Raw genomic sequence first — 14,834 nt, 5'->3', positions numbered from 1 at the left:
GGCCCTTGTTTTTTGTTTCTCTGACTCTGTCAAATCCTTAAGGTCCAAGTGTGGCATTTGGAGTAAAACACATTGGTTTTTTAAAAATTATTATTGTTCTTATGTGTAAGGAGAGGTAATGTCATAGAAAGAGAACTAAGCTAGTCGTCAAAGACCGTTTACAAATCTTGATACTGCCTGTTTCTAACTACATGATGTTAAAAGTTACTTGACCTCTCTGTCTCAGTCTCCTGATCAACACAACCAGAGCCACTGACAAATGTGACTTCTAAAAGGTAAAGTAAGTCCAAGATTCCACGTAGATACCAGTGATTACTGTCCTTTCCACATATTTTTAATCCCTCAATAAGTACTTAGATAGAATCTCTTTTAAGGACCCAGATTAAGATTTTACCACATTTTTATATTCCAAAGTAGTCAGCATATTGATGCGTGCATAGTAGGGACCAATTTTTAAATGAAATTTAAGTCGAATGGCTACTGAGTGATCAGTGTTTTTGCAAAGTCCTGTAGAGGGGTGTGAAAAGACATTTCTAAGTCATTTGCTACCCTTAAAGAGCTTGGACACCAGACCACCACGCGTTGTTCCACCAGAAAGCCAGAAGTAGCAAGGTTCCCCAACCTTGGGAGCCAATCCCTGCCAGTGCTCTCTGCTGCATCTCTCTTCCAAAAGAGACACAAAGCAGTTGAGATTCAGGCTCACCATGGAATCTGGATGGAATCTGGCATATCATAATCATTCAATAAGTTTTGATTGAAATTGGTTACCAACTAGTTTTGGAAGTCAGAGATTTCTCTATCTCAGACTGAATTTCTCTAGATTTCCCTGTTCAATCCAGTTGGTTCTTAGTGTGATAAGTTGAATGGGATAATAGCAGGCAAAAACTGTTAAGACAGAGTAGTGTCACTTGTATTCAATGACATTGATAGAACTTATTTAGAAAGCTAGAAGAACCATTCTTTTCAATATAACTCATCTTGAATTTAAATAATTTTCTCTATGATTGATGAATTAAAATGGCAAGGCTTAATAGCTTGTTGTTTCATAATTACCTAATTCTGTGTCCAACAAAATCATATTTGATACTTGAGCCAAGTATACATTTTTACAGACCCCAAATTTATGATTCTGTGACTAAAGTTTTTCATCTTGCAGGGATATTGATAACTAATTACCTTTAAGTAAGTTTCCTTTGGTTTATCTTCATTCACAGATTTATTTAGTACTGTTATATTATACGTACCTTTGTAAGATGCCTCAAACTCCTTCTTTACCTAGAAAAAAAGGAGAAATAAAATAAGAGAGAGAGAAAAAAAGAAAGGAATTAACTAATTTTAAAAGTATAATGAAAAAAATTCTTTAATTTTTAATGGACTTCAGTGAAAATTGTTTTCATGGGAAGAATTTATATACATTTGTACCTTTGCTTAGTGGAAGGCCTAAGGCACAGAAAACTACTAATTAATTTTTTGCATGCTTCCCTCCGTATATGCAGGATAACCGGAGGGGTCTTGGTGACCTCCATTGCCTCTACATAGATTGAATTATTAGGTCCTCTTCCTGCTTCTGTATGTCTGGAAAAGTGAGGTATCTGTAGAAAGGTTGGCAGGTGTTAATCCGGATCAAGTAAGGTGCTGAGCTTTAAGCCTGCAAGTTTCTATGACTCTTTTTTTTTTTTTTAACTTTTTTTATCCATACCAGGGATCGAACTCACTGCCTGCTTGCAAGGCAGGTGCTTGTGTTACTGAGCTAAATCCCCAGCCCCGTTACTATGACTCTTACAGAGTGAAGAGATCAGCAAGAAAGAAAGAGAAATAAGAACCCTGGGAGAAGCATTAAACTAAAACCTCAATCTGTGCCCCACCTTGGTCAGTAGTGGGAAAATTGGGGAGAAGCTACTTGTTGGTTGGCTAAAACAAAATGCACACTTGTTTTTTTTTTTTCGGGGAACTTACCTTCTGCATGGAGATTCTGAGTTGGTAACATTATTGACCAGATGATCGCTTTTTCTGCTCATGTCTATTCTTGAAAAGCCAATTCCAAACTATAAGAATCATTAGTGAAAGGCCTAGAGGCTTTTACTAGAAGATAATTTAATTGAAGAATCTGTTGTGTCCAGACCTTAACTAGTGTCCCCCGTGTACTCAGCAACAGGGGTTTGGAGGCCAAGCAGTGCTGCTACAAGTTCTGAAAAGCAGCCCAGTAGTTCTGAAAAACAGCCCAGTAGTCCTTATACACAGAACATAGAGAAAACTATTTTAACAGTCACTTATCTTCTTTAGGCTCTCGCTTCACGTCTATCTACTTGCTCATTTTTTGTTTTACCCCTTTAACTATAAGTACTCCCTGGCCCTTGTTTCTGGGTCATTGTGGAAAGTCAATGATTATGGGATGAATGAACAGATGAACAGATCAGTTGATGGATGGATGGATGGATGGATGGATGGATGACTTTTATAGACTGCTTTGTCCCAGCAGCCGGCTGTGCCACCATCATCTGACCAATGCAGTGTAAGGACCTGTTTGTGTGCTGTGTGCAGGGCTGTGGTGCTTTATGTTTCCTGCAGGTCCTGGATAGCATTTACTTCAGCCGGCGATTTCATGTACGCTGCGTGGCGAAGGCTGTGGATAAAGTTGGCCACGTGGGGACCCCCTTAAGAAGCAACATTGTTACCATTGGGACAGACAGTGCTATCTGCCACACCCCAGTGGTGGCTGGGACATCGAGAGGATTCCAGGCTCAGTCCTTCATAGCAACCTTGAAATACCTGGATGTGAAGCACAAGGAACATCCGAACAGGTCAGGCAGGTGGCTCCTTCCATGATGAGTTTTCTAAGAAGGACAGATTAATGAGTGATGTTCTGCAAAATGAAACAGTGGTAATACAATGCTTTAGAAAAAAGCTTTTCTCTAAGGGTCTCTCAAGGTCCAACCCGTTTATCTTTCTATCCTCATTTGCTTACCTCACTATTTTCCCCTGCCAGTCTGCCCACAGGGAATCACCTATAACTTCTCAAGGATATCAAATGCATGTAGGTTGCATATGTGTTACTCTTAATTCCAATTCTTTTCCACCCACCTCTAATTGCTGTCGTTAAATCTTGTTGTCCTACAATACCTAGCTCATAGCATGCCCTCTAGAATATTTTCACAGTCCTCTCCAGTTCAATTTAGAGGCTCCTCTGTACCCTCTTGTCCTCTTTCAGAGCATTATCCTTGTTCATTCTCTCCATGACATGGACAGAAGAACCATAAAGGCAGGGACTAGGATTATTCTACACCTTTTCCACACAGTTCAGTACTTCTTGGTACATAAGAGGCACTCACTAGTACAAATGAACAATCAGTCCACCAGAACTAGATTTATTTTTTTCCTGTGCCGCCGTGGTTTTAATCGGAAACAGATAATTTAATTTTTTTGCTTAGCAAAAGAAAATTTATGAGTTCCATACATATTCATTAAGCCTCATAGAATTTAAATTTGTACCTTTAGAAAAGTGGACTCAAAGAAATGGGTTCCTTAGCATGGAAAAAAGGCTGGGTTTGAAAGTGGAGTCAATGTTACACAAATAATTCTTTTTTTAAAAAAAATTTCTTGTTAAATGATAGTAACGTAAGTACCCAGGATACAATGACCTCTTTCTAGAAAAGGGCCATCTGCCTTCTTCCCCATGTTCTGTTTCCTCTTTAAGATGTGCTTCTTTACTTATGGAGACCAGCTGAATAAACTGAAAACACATCCTCCATGAACCTGCTGAAAATTTAAAGTGGCACAATAAAAACAAATGTAGTTCATAAAGACAGTTCTGTTGCATTTCAGTCTGAACCAATATTTATTAAGCTCATGTGTTATTTAGGATTGAATACCACATATACTGGATAAACAGAAGGAACAAAGGAAATGGCCCTTGTCTTCATAGTGGGGAGCCAAGATAAGCAGAGTCTTAAAACATACAAGAAACAGCAGCCAATGTAAATAAGTTGCAGATATCCTGGTAGGAAGGCGCCCAAACCACTGAGAAATTAGATCAAGGGTGAGTGAGATATAGGTTGAGGCCAGTGAGAGCTGGATGTGAGGTGTTCATGAGACTTTCAGGGACAGGTTAGGTGACTTTTGTAGTTGGAAGACAAAGTGTGACTAGGGGAGGTATTGTCATTTCTAAGATATTTGACTGGTCAGAAAATTGCCCATAGTTTATGAACTCAGTGCTATCTTTTTGACTCAAATAAATGCTTTAAAAATCAGAAAACCACCCATAGAGTTGAAGAACTCAATATTATCTTTTTGACTCCAACAAATGCTTTAAAAATCTGAGTGTGTCAACCATCTCCAGCTTCCACAGGTATTCACTGCAACAGAGCAGGGGGCAGTGCTTTTCCCAGCCACTCAGTTTTTGCTTTAAATGGATACAAAGTTTCCATTTAAACCAAAAGGAAGCTTAAAAGTAGTCTATGCTTGTGATATTATCTCTTCTTGTATAGAAAAAAAAATCTATGATTCTTGATTGCTGTCATTGTTGAGTCTGGAGGGTCTCTAAGGCAAAACAACTTTGGAGTCCATCTGCATGACTACATGTTCAGATAGAAATCTTCCTTGGCAAGCTTAAAAAAGAAAAGAAAAGATTGCTTAGTTCATTGGTGAAGACAAATTTGTGATGAGAAGGAAATCAGGCTGGTCACGGTTACAGCATGCAGTCAAACACTCATTCATGACTTCTCTCCCCTAGGATCCACATCTCGGTGCAGATCCCACACCAGGACGGAATGCTGCCTCTTATCTCCACCATGCCGCTGCACAACTTGCATTTCCTGTTATCTGAGTCCATCTACAGACACCAGCATGTCTGCTCCAATCTTGTCACCACTCGCGACCTGCGAGGCATCTCAGGTGAGGGGAAAGTTTGGTACTGGTTCGCCCACACCCGGCTTGTGCAGTGCCTGGGATAGAGAGATTGCTACTTTTCATGTTTCGTGGTCCTCAGATTCTGCATATCAGTTTGCCTTCTAAGCAAGCAGCTAAACATAGGCATGTCAGACAATGGAGCCACTAGGAAAAAATAAGGACTTTGGAACCAAATTCATATTTAAATCCTTATTTCACTACCTATACAACTGAACAAAAATAGCTTGACCTGTCTGAGCCACTGCTTCCTTATAAAGGATAACCACTGCTACTCACCAAGGTGAGGCTCTAACTCTGCCATGCTTCCCACTCTCACCATGGTATATTTTAGTTCTTTCCTTTCCCTTATAAGGAACATTTTTGAACCTGTCCCCTAAAAGCCCAAGAGAGCAGTACCTAATGTGCAGATGTTCAGTAGATTCTCTGGGGGCAGGAGATGAAATGGAGCTTTGGAGTGTAAATGTTTCTGAGGATCAATACTTATTAAAGGGAAGGAGAGGAAGCAGGATCGGGCAGAGGGAGAAGTGAAATTGCATTACAGTCAGAGAGAGAGACTCTGGTGAGAGTCATCCTACTTTTGGCCCAAAGAGCTGGACCTTGGTAGGCCCCTGGATGCGCTCAGTGGGTGCAGGCTGTCCCCACATGGCACAGCTGGGGCTGAGCCACTTGAGAGCAGATGCAGACTTGAAACTCACAGCTAAGACAGAACATCTCCATGTCCGCCAGAGCAGACGTTTTGTTTTACAAAGAATCCAGCCCTTTTCCATTTACCTTAGCAAGCACGCAGTAAATGCATATTTCCTGCCTTCACAAGTGATGAATCATTTAACAGTGGTTTTGAAGACAGAAATGCATTCATATGCTCTTTCATATTCATTAAGCATCGGTTTTGTAGGGATGGTCTTTATGCTGTAGAATTAGTCGAGTACCAATTATTCTTAACTCACTGAGCTATACATGAAAATTTAATTGGTTCACATATGCAGCTGGAGGGAGAAACACGTTCGTTCAGAAAGTGGAACTTTGCCCCTGTCCCTACTTGAAAACAGTTAAATTCAACAAGGTCACCTGAGTGGCTAATCTTTGTGGAGCAAAAGGCTGGTTACTGGTGCTGAACATTCTAAGAAATGCCTTAATTCTTTTAAAATACTGTCATCACTTTAGAACTGTGAAAATTTTATTCCCAATATTCTAAATTTGTATCCATATTCAACTCTCTACTGCATAAAGGTCTTCTTCAATTTAGACAGCTGGCTTGCTTGGCAGCATTTGATGCAGTAATTGTTGCCTGTAGCAGGTGAGGTTTAGTCGAGCATCATTAGTGAGCTATTTACTCATTAAGACTTTTTTCCCCATGAGTTCAAGAACCTGAACTCTTAGAAAGAAGGAGGGGAGAGAGTCAGATGTTGGTTTGTTGGCTTTCCATACAAGCTGTTTTTAGAAGTTGTTCCTAAAAATAATAATTCAACAGCAAATGGTCCATACAGTAAGTTCATCTCCTCAGCACCGATTGCCATGCGCAGAGCCACACTCACAGGTGCACAGCAAAGCTACAGTGCATTTTCTTTCCTTCTTCTGCCATCTTTGTGCCTGGTATCACTCAGTCACCATTTCTTCCCACTAGAGTCCTCCGTTGATACACAGCACCAGGCAGTTCTCTTTGCAAGCTCTTTGACATTTCTCCCAGTGCATAGTGACTGTGGTCCCTTTATCCATAATCTCAGGGGGATGGAAAGCTCTCTCAGTGTGTAAAGAATAGGTCCCTTCTCCCCACCAGCTTCTAGGCATCTACAGACTGAGTCACCATTCCTATTTTTCCCTCTGGGCAGAGGCAGGGTTCCTGGATGATGTGGTCTATGACAGCACTGCCCTGGGTCCTGGCTATGACCGTCCTTTCCAGTTTGATCCCAATGTGCGGGAGCTAAAGACCATCCAGCTTTACAAACACCTGAACCTGAAGAGCTGCGTGTGGACCTTTGATGCCTATTATGACATGACTGAGCTCATCGATGTTTGCGGGGGCTCAGTGACTGCAGACTTCCAGGTGGGTGCCCTGGGGATTCATCCCCGGGCTGTGCATAGGGCCAGCCCCAGTTCTGTTTCTTTCTGAAGTGCTCTGGTTAACACTTTGCATCTAGAACTCAGCCAACCAGCTTAAGGAAGTCTTCTTTATAAATCCTTCAGCCAGATCTCTCAGTACTGTAGCCAGAGAGACCCCCCTGTGTCCTCTAAATTGAATTAATGTGCCAAAAAATTACTGCCACAGAGATTTATATAAAAATTTAAGATTTACTTTTCTGGATAGATTTGTTTTTCTTTTTGTGCATATTTTGAAAAACTGGTGAGATTTAGATATGAGAGGTTATTGCTGTATAGATGTGTTCTTCTCCTCACTTATGGAGATGAGTCAGATTGGCACGTATGCACCTGTCATTGAAAAGGCAAGGAGAACACCATTATCCTAAGCAAGAGATCATTGCTGAGAACACTTAGATTTCATGTCCATTCCGACTGGCAACCCCTGGAAAAACAAAATCACACTGATGGGACTCATCCATCCTCTTGGGAAGCTTAATTCCATCCCATTTGAAGCATTTATCTCAGTAAGTCAAATTTAGTTAGATGGTTTTTGTTTTAAATTAGGGAAAGAATCTTTGTTTAAAAAGTATTTTCTTCATGACCCCACTGTTTGGCTTCCTTTCTTTTTTTTTTTTTTTTTTTGGTGTACACTGCTGCCCTCTGCTGAGGAGTTTAAAACACCCTTAAATTTTGTTTTTGTTTCTGCAGTTGAATCTGTGGTCACTGGAAAATGCAAAACTAAATGACTATTCTCCCCAGCCCCTCAGAAATCAGTATTGTCTGTTCTCCATGATTTTGCTTCAATTGTATGTTTGAATATTCCTGTGTGTCCCACTTTTTAAACCTGTACAGAAAAATTATATGCACAGAAATATTTCATTGTTTTTTTCCCCTATTTTTAAAATTAGCATATATTTATCAGACATGGTATTTATATTCTTTGTGGGGAGTTGGTCCATGCACATGACACATGTCAATTGTGTTTTCATCTCTTTTCCTTCATTCCCTCCCACCCCTTTCCATCTCTTGATCCTCTTCCATCTACGAAAGACCAATCTTCCTACTTCCTATTATCTGTCATTTATTTTGTTCTTTATTTGTATTTTGCATTTCTCATGTAAGAGAAACAATACTAATGTGTGTCTGACTTATATTACTTAATAGTTCATTATCAGGTTTCCTCCACCTTGAAACAGATGATTACAGTTTATCTTTCTTTTTTTTTTTTTTTTTATCGGTACCAGGGATCGAACTCACGACCGCCTGCTTGCAAGGCAGGTGCTTATGCCGCTGAGCTAAATCCCAAGCCCCCAGTTTATCTTTCTTTCAATAAATGAAATCACATCAAATTAAAAAACTTCACATCAAAAGAAATGGCTAGCAGAATGAAAGGAAAATTTGCAGAAAGGGAAAAAATTGTTTTTAGCTCTTCCTCAGACAGAGGACTAATATCTAGAATATATAAAGAACTCAAAAAAATATCAGACCACCCAAAAAATAAAAGACCCAATCAGAAACTGTTGCTTTGTTTCTTCTAAGTGAAACTGCTGACAGGTTGGAGAAAACAATACAGAACCTAGACCCAAGCCCTTGTCCAGATCTTTGTATATCAAACAGCAGACTTGACAAGACACAATCGCTCTGTGTCTTATTGGAAGTTTTGATTAAGAAGCTGAACACAACAAGGTACCCCATGCAGAATTTGGCATTAAATGGATATGTAGTACGTATTGTCAAACTTTCTGTTCTTTTTAAAGATTAGTAAGTAATATTATGAGGGCTAAAGGAAAGAATAAAAAGAAAAGAAAAAATTAATTTTCTAATCAATGAGAGAATTATTGAGATTATAATATAAACAGTTGTGAGGTTGAAGTAGGTGTATTTTATTTTATTTTATTTTGGTACCAGGAATTGAACTCACAACTTCATACTTTCCGGGAAGCAGCTGTATTTTAGTAAAACCTGTGTTATAGGGCAGTTATAATGTGAGATCCAGACACAATTTGATAATTTTCTGTAGAAACACAAGTAATGCATATCGAAAAGGGATGTTTAAGTGAATATGGAATGAGTAGTCTTTGATTTCTTTTATCATTTTTATGTCTAAATCTTATAATCTGAACAACTGCTTTTAAAATAACAATAATGCAATGTATTAACTAGCATCAATTTGCTGGTTTTTTAAAAATTTTGTACCATTTTTATCCTTTTTTGTTTTGTTTTTAAAACTTAAAAAATTGTCAGCAAATTTTAAATCACTGGTAATTTTGAATACGAAAAACACTTTAAGTCCTGGATATGGTCTATGCCTCTAATCTCTACTACTTGGAGGTCTGAAGTAAGAAGATTACAAGTTCAAGACAGCCTGAATACCTTTGCAAGACCCTGTCTCAAAAAAAAAAAAAAAAAAACTTTAGAAAAATTGTTTTAATGTGGATAACTTTTTGTCATCCTGAGGATGGAGCCCAATACTAAGTGCTAAGTAGCCCTTCTGCCCCTGAACTATACCCCTAGTCATGGTGTCTTAAATATTGATACAGCATTTTCCTTAACTACCCACAGAAACACTTTCTAATGTACAGTCAAACCAAAGAAAAACACAAGTCCCATAATATGCTGTAGTATTTGACCAATGACAAAATAACATTGTTTCAAACTTAATAAGTTAGCTTTATGTTATATATGCGTTAAAAAAGGTATTGCAACCATCATTTTAAAAATGAATGAACTAACTCTCCCACTCATACACATATACACAGCCAGCCTCGGTGTGAAAGCTGAGCTAGTGTAGTATTTTATCTTTCTATCCGCTTTTTCTCCATTGTGTACATCATAAATATTACTGACCCAAGTTAATAGTAGTAACAGGAACCCCCTGAGAAAGAAGCACTGTCTTGGAAGTGTGATGTGTTGCCTGCTCAGAATCATTTCCAAAGCATCACATAGCGCTTGGTTAGTGACTACTGAGCAGGTGAGAGGCGGAGTAAGTGAGAAGGGAAAGTGTGCGGTGAGCATCTGATGCCCTGCATCCAGAGAGGAAGTCAGCGTCTTTGTCTCCTCGGCAGGTGAGGGACTCTGCTCAGTCCTTCTTGACAGTGCACGTGCCCCTCTATGTGTCCTACATCTACGTGACAGCACCCCGCGGCTGGGCCTCCCTGGAGCACCACACGGAGATGGAGTTCTCCTTCTTCTACGACACAGTGCTCTGGAGGACAGGTATGCCCAGTCGGCTGCACTGTTGCTGACCCCCGTTCATCGAGATCCAGTAAGTGGTGACTTTGAACAGCGGCTGGCTTCCTGTCATGCTGTGAGAAATGTACAGAGCTGGGGCTCCTGTCTAGCAGCACTGCCTCTGTCTGCTGATCCTGGAAGGCAGACAGCCGAGAGCCCAGAGCAGAAGGTGACAGGTGACCTCAGGTCCTAGACACTCCATCGTGACTCAGGAATGTGTGTGTGCCTGTGCAACATGAGCATGTCCAGCTACTCCTGGTTAAAAATAGTGTGGTTCATCTTGTTTTAAGAAGAAAAATGATCTTTGAATTATGCACAGAAACGGGAAACAATGCCAGGAGCACTAGGCTTGATAGTAATGTCAGGTGGCCCACTTAGTTCATTTGGCATAGTTGGCTCCTTTGCTGACTTTCAAAAAAAGAAACTTTTACAATGCTGAGTTTTTTCATTTATTCAACAAACATTTATTGAACCCCTACTAGGACACTCTGAATTTTTAAAATGATCTTCTCTTCAGGCTTGCCTTGTTTCTGTCCCCTTTTGAGAGGAGCCCGGGGAGCTGGGTTTGAGGAAACTTCTGCCACAAAGCATGTGCCCCTCACTCCCGCATCCCCTTTGTCCCACTGCTGCCGTGGGAAGCCCCCTAAACGCCCGGTTTTCATTTCCAGTGTCCTCTAGTACTGTATAACTCCAAGTTCCCTTCTCCTGCCCTTACTCCTTCCTCTCCAGGAGTGAGACACTGTACCTGAGACAGTTTCCTTTAGAAAGGACTTCATCTCTGCTAACTGAACCTACATCCTTCCTTCTGTTAAGTGAACGAAGCGCAAATCTTTTATTTGCTTTGTATTTCTCATGGAATAATAGCTTCATGTTTTCCTGCCTGGGTCATATAATTCCTTGAACTTTGGTCTTCTGTTTTGTTTCATTTGCCTTTATTTTTCTCCTTTGATTACCCTTTGTTTTTGATCATTCTTAACCCATCGGGCATCATGACCGAAACTGCCTTTACTGAAGAGAACTTTTTCATGCCACCCTCTATATGTTTCCCTTTCATTTTCCACTGGATTTTTCCATTTGTTTGTATCAGGATTTATGAGTTTATCAAATATGAAAAGGAAATGAAAATCCAATATGATGTAAATGCACTGTAGCCACATGTTGGTATAAAATATGACAGTAGAAAGTTTTAGATCCATTATTTTGTGAGCTATTGGCTCATAAAATCCTGCATATGGACTAAGTGGTACTTACATAAATGAAGAGTCTATATCAGGCACAGTAGAAAAGTTTTAAAAAAAAAAGTGGAATGAACTGCCTTGCTGTTTTAATTGGCAGATGCCTCTGTAGAATGGTTGTCCATGTGAATATATACCTGTTCTCTTAAGTCACATTTGAGTAAGTGTGCGGCTCTGCTCAGAGGTGTATCTGGAATAACTTTCCTGTAGGCTGATATCGTGGGTGCCTTCTCTGTGCCCTAACTTGGATGTTTTATGTGTGGTTGCCTGTCCAGGGATCCAGACGGACAGTGTGCTCTCGGCAAGGCTTCAGATAATAAGAATCTACATTCGAGAGGATGGCCGGCTTGTCATTGAATTCAAGACCCATGCCAAATTCAGAGGTAATGTCAGTGTGATAAGAAACATTTAAACACAGAAAGAAGCTAAACAAATAGAACAATGCAACACTAAGTCAACAGTTGTTAGCATCTTGCTCTACAGGTATGAATACACACACATTCATTTCTGGTCACATCATTTGAAAACAAGTTGTTGTCTTCCTGTCAAGCTACCTTAGTACTTTATTCGACATCTCTAAGAACAAGAATATTTTCTCACACAATGGCAACATAATTTTCCCATTAACGTACTTAACATTGGTTTAATAATAACCAATTCCTGTGTATATTTCCTCTATTCTTCCTCAGCTGTCTTTCCACTTGTTTTTATTTTATCTATATGTATAAAAGGAAAGTAGATCCAATCAAACATTACATGTTATATTGTTGTTTTATTGCTTTCGGTTCTTTTCATCTGTAACACTCTACCTACTTTTATTTATTCATAGCACTGTTGCTTAAGTTTTAAAGACTACATGTGTCTAAGTAACATTTACAATTTTAGTAATTTGCAAGTATCCTTTGAATGGTGGTAAATGCCATTTAATCCAACAGTGATATTTCTATTTATAAAATACCAAGATCTTTTCCTTTCCAAGACACATGTTGGCTGGAATCCAAAGCTGAGTATATTCAGTGTTCATTGTTACTTAAGGACTCTGTCATTTTGTGTACAATGAGCACCAATTCCACAAGGCATGTTCATGCTGTTTTCACATACACTGTATGACTATCCTGGTTGGCATAGGTAAGGTGATAGGCTGGAGTGAGATGTAGAATACTCATGGGGCCTGCAGTGTATAGCCATAGCGGTTTGATAGAAGGACATTAAGGGAATTATTAGGCTTAATTGTACCACAGTGAAATAAAACTCACAAAGAAGTGTGTGTTTCCCTGTGAAACAGGACAATTTGTGATGGAGCACCACACCCTTCCCGACGTGAAATCTTTCATACTGACCCCAGATCACCTAGGAGGGATTGAATTTGACCTACAGCTGTTGTGGAGTGCTCAGACGTTTGATTCTCCGTATCAACTCTGGAGAGCCACAAGCTCCTATAATAGGTAAAAACAGTGGTGAATGCTTCCAGGGGGTTATCAGAAAGGTTTGTTGTTTTTTTTTTTTTTTTTTTCCAGAAGCTTGAGACATAGACCCTTTTACTTTGAAGACTAAATTTATATTTTAAAAGAAACATGGACAGATTTACCTTCTAGCAAATACAGAAGGAAACAAATCTAGATCAGATCAGTTTCTGATGAATAAACCAGGAAGTGATGATGTGTGTTCCAAGGAAAATACCAGAAAGTACACACATCTCTTCCACTCATAGCCCTCTCATGAGCACTTAGTCACGTGGCACATCTACCTACAAGGGACATGGGAAAATGTAAAATGTGTCCAACTGAAATCTGAGGGTGACAAAGAAATTTCTTTTCAGTTACGGTAACCACTATAAAATCTAAGATCACTGGGCAGGTCCAGACGTCTCTCCTGATGATTCAGTGATAGATGATAGGTAGACAGATACATAGATAATAGATAGATAAATGATAGATGCATACATAGCAACATTGTTCCTCTCTACTCAGCGTACAGGTGAAAAAGGAGATGAACAAATACAGTAAATTACCACATTTTTAAAAAAGTAATAATGGAAAAAAGTAGAATGCAAAAGACAAAGAAGCAAGCAGGAATCTATCACAAATATTGTTTTCCCCATTTCATAGATCATGGAAGTTATGAACTATATTTAGCAAGAAAATCTTCTTCCATTGTATAATTAAGAATATCAGATTGTGAGCCAGAGATTTAGCTCAATGGCATAAGCGTCTGCCTGGCAAAGGCAAGGTCATGACTTTGATCTCCAGTAACAAACAAACAACATCAGATTGTCTAGAATCATTTTCAGAAGGATTCTTTTAATTTCTGATCTTATACCAGATATTTTTATTGTGTAGTGATTCTTTGAAATCATATGTTGTGCTCTTCAGAGACAGCTCTCTTAGAGCCTTATGAGTTTTTCATGTATTTTGTCCCCATTTGTCCTCCTTTAAGTCCCCCTTGGATTCCTCATTGCCTGGTAGGTGAAGTCCACACCAGTGTGTAGCACATGAGGCCTGGCCATCTGCTCAGCCCACCGTCAAGCCCACCTTCTAACCACGTTCACCAATCCCAGATGCTCCAGCCCATCCATACCTCTGTGGCTTTGCTCTTTTCTCTGCCCTCCCTGATTTTTCTCCTGCAAACCTCTGAGACCCAACACAAATATCAGCCCCTCTGGGCCAACTTCCTTGATTCCTGCACAGTACTGGCAGCTCTTTGCTCCTGGTTCCACTTCCAACTCCCTCTATAACACAGCTCATTATGCTAACATGGTCCATTTGCTGCCGGCCCCAACCTTTCACTAAGTTGTAAACTTCCCCAGGGAAGAAGGCTTGTGTCATTCTTCTTAAACTCCACTTCAGGCTTTAGCACATAACAGGTTCTGAATAAGCATCCCTTAAGAGGTTACCTTTGAGACAAGGAGATAAAATACACAAACAAATGGCAAAATGAAGCACACCACCAAGAACTCTGTGCTGAGTGCCCTGTGAGGGGTACAGAACATCAAGACCACAGCCCTCGGGAGCAGACAGCTCAGTAGAAGCTGGTGACCTGCACAGGCTGCCAGCGAGAGGTGGGGTGGCTTGTGGTCCATTAGATGACAGAAGATATACTTCATTTTTAGGAAGGACGAGAGAAGAACTATAGGATTAAAAACTTATATCTCAGTCATGTTTGACCTCTGCAAGGTTAGTGAGGAAATTGACCTAAATATTATTCAAGGGTGCGGGAAACAGGACTGAGGACTTAAGAGATTACACAGTTTGTCCTGGATTTATTTGTTCAACAAAATAAAGATCCCTGAAAGTAGCACTTACAGTAAAATAAGAACACACAAAAACAGGAGACTTAATCAGCAAAGTACAGTCACTTGCCATGTGATGACATTTCAGTTAACCT

The 14,834-nt window shown here is 39.8% G+C and overlaps 1 protein-coding gene across 2 annotated transcripts in view; it reads left to right on the top strand.

The window, feature by feature from the left end:
• Fras1 (Fraser extracellular matrix complex subunit 1) overlaps positions 1-14,834 on the top strand; it is a 404,303-nt gene that overhangs the window by 371,167 nt on the left and 18,302 nt on the right. For both annotated transcript variants that reach the window (XM_063247218.1, XM_063247217.1), the window contains 6 exons: positions 2,569-2,801; positions 4,730-4,890; positions 6,735-6,949; positions 10,050-10,200; positions 11,726-11,833; positions 12,736-12,895. In XM_063247218.1, the coding sequence (XP_063103288.1) occupies positions 2,569-2,801; positions 4,730-4,890; positions 6,735-6,949; positions 10,050-10,200; positions 11,726-11,833; positions 12,736-12,895 (1,028 nt within the window). The remainder of the gene's footprint in view (positions 1-2,568; positions 2,802-4,729; positions 4,891-6,734; positions 6,950-10,049; positions 10,201-11,725; positions 11,834-12,735; positions 12,896-14,834) is intronic.

Source organism: Cavia porcellus, unplaced genomic scaffold (genome assembly GCF_034190915.1).
Source record: "Cavia porcellus strain 051 isolate PalLab524CR breed Dunkin Hartley unplaced genomic scaffold, mCavPor4.1 scaffold_4, whole genome shotgun sequence".
NCBI classification, from domain to species: domain Eukaryota; kingdom Metazoa; phylum Chordata; class Mammalia; order Rodentia; family Caviidae; genus Cavia; species Cavia porcellus.
The sequence above is the reverse complement of the archived record's forward strand: the minus strand, read 5'-3'. Positions and strand labels throughout refer to the sequence as shown.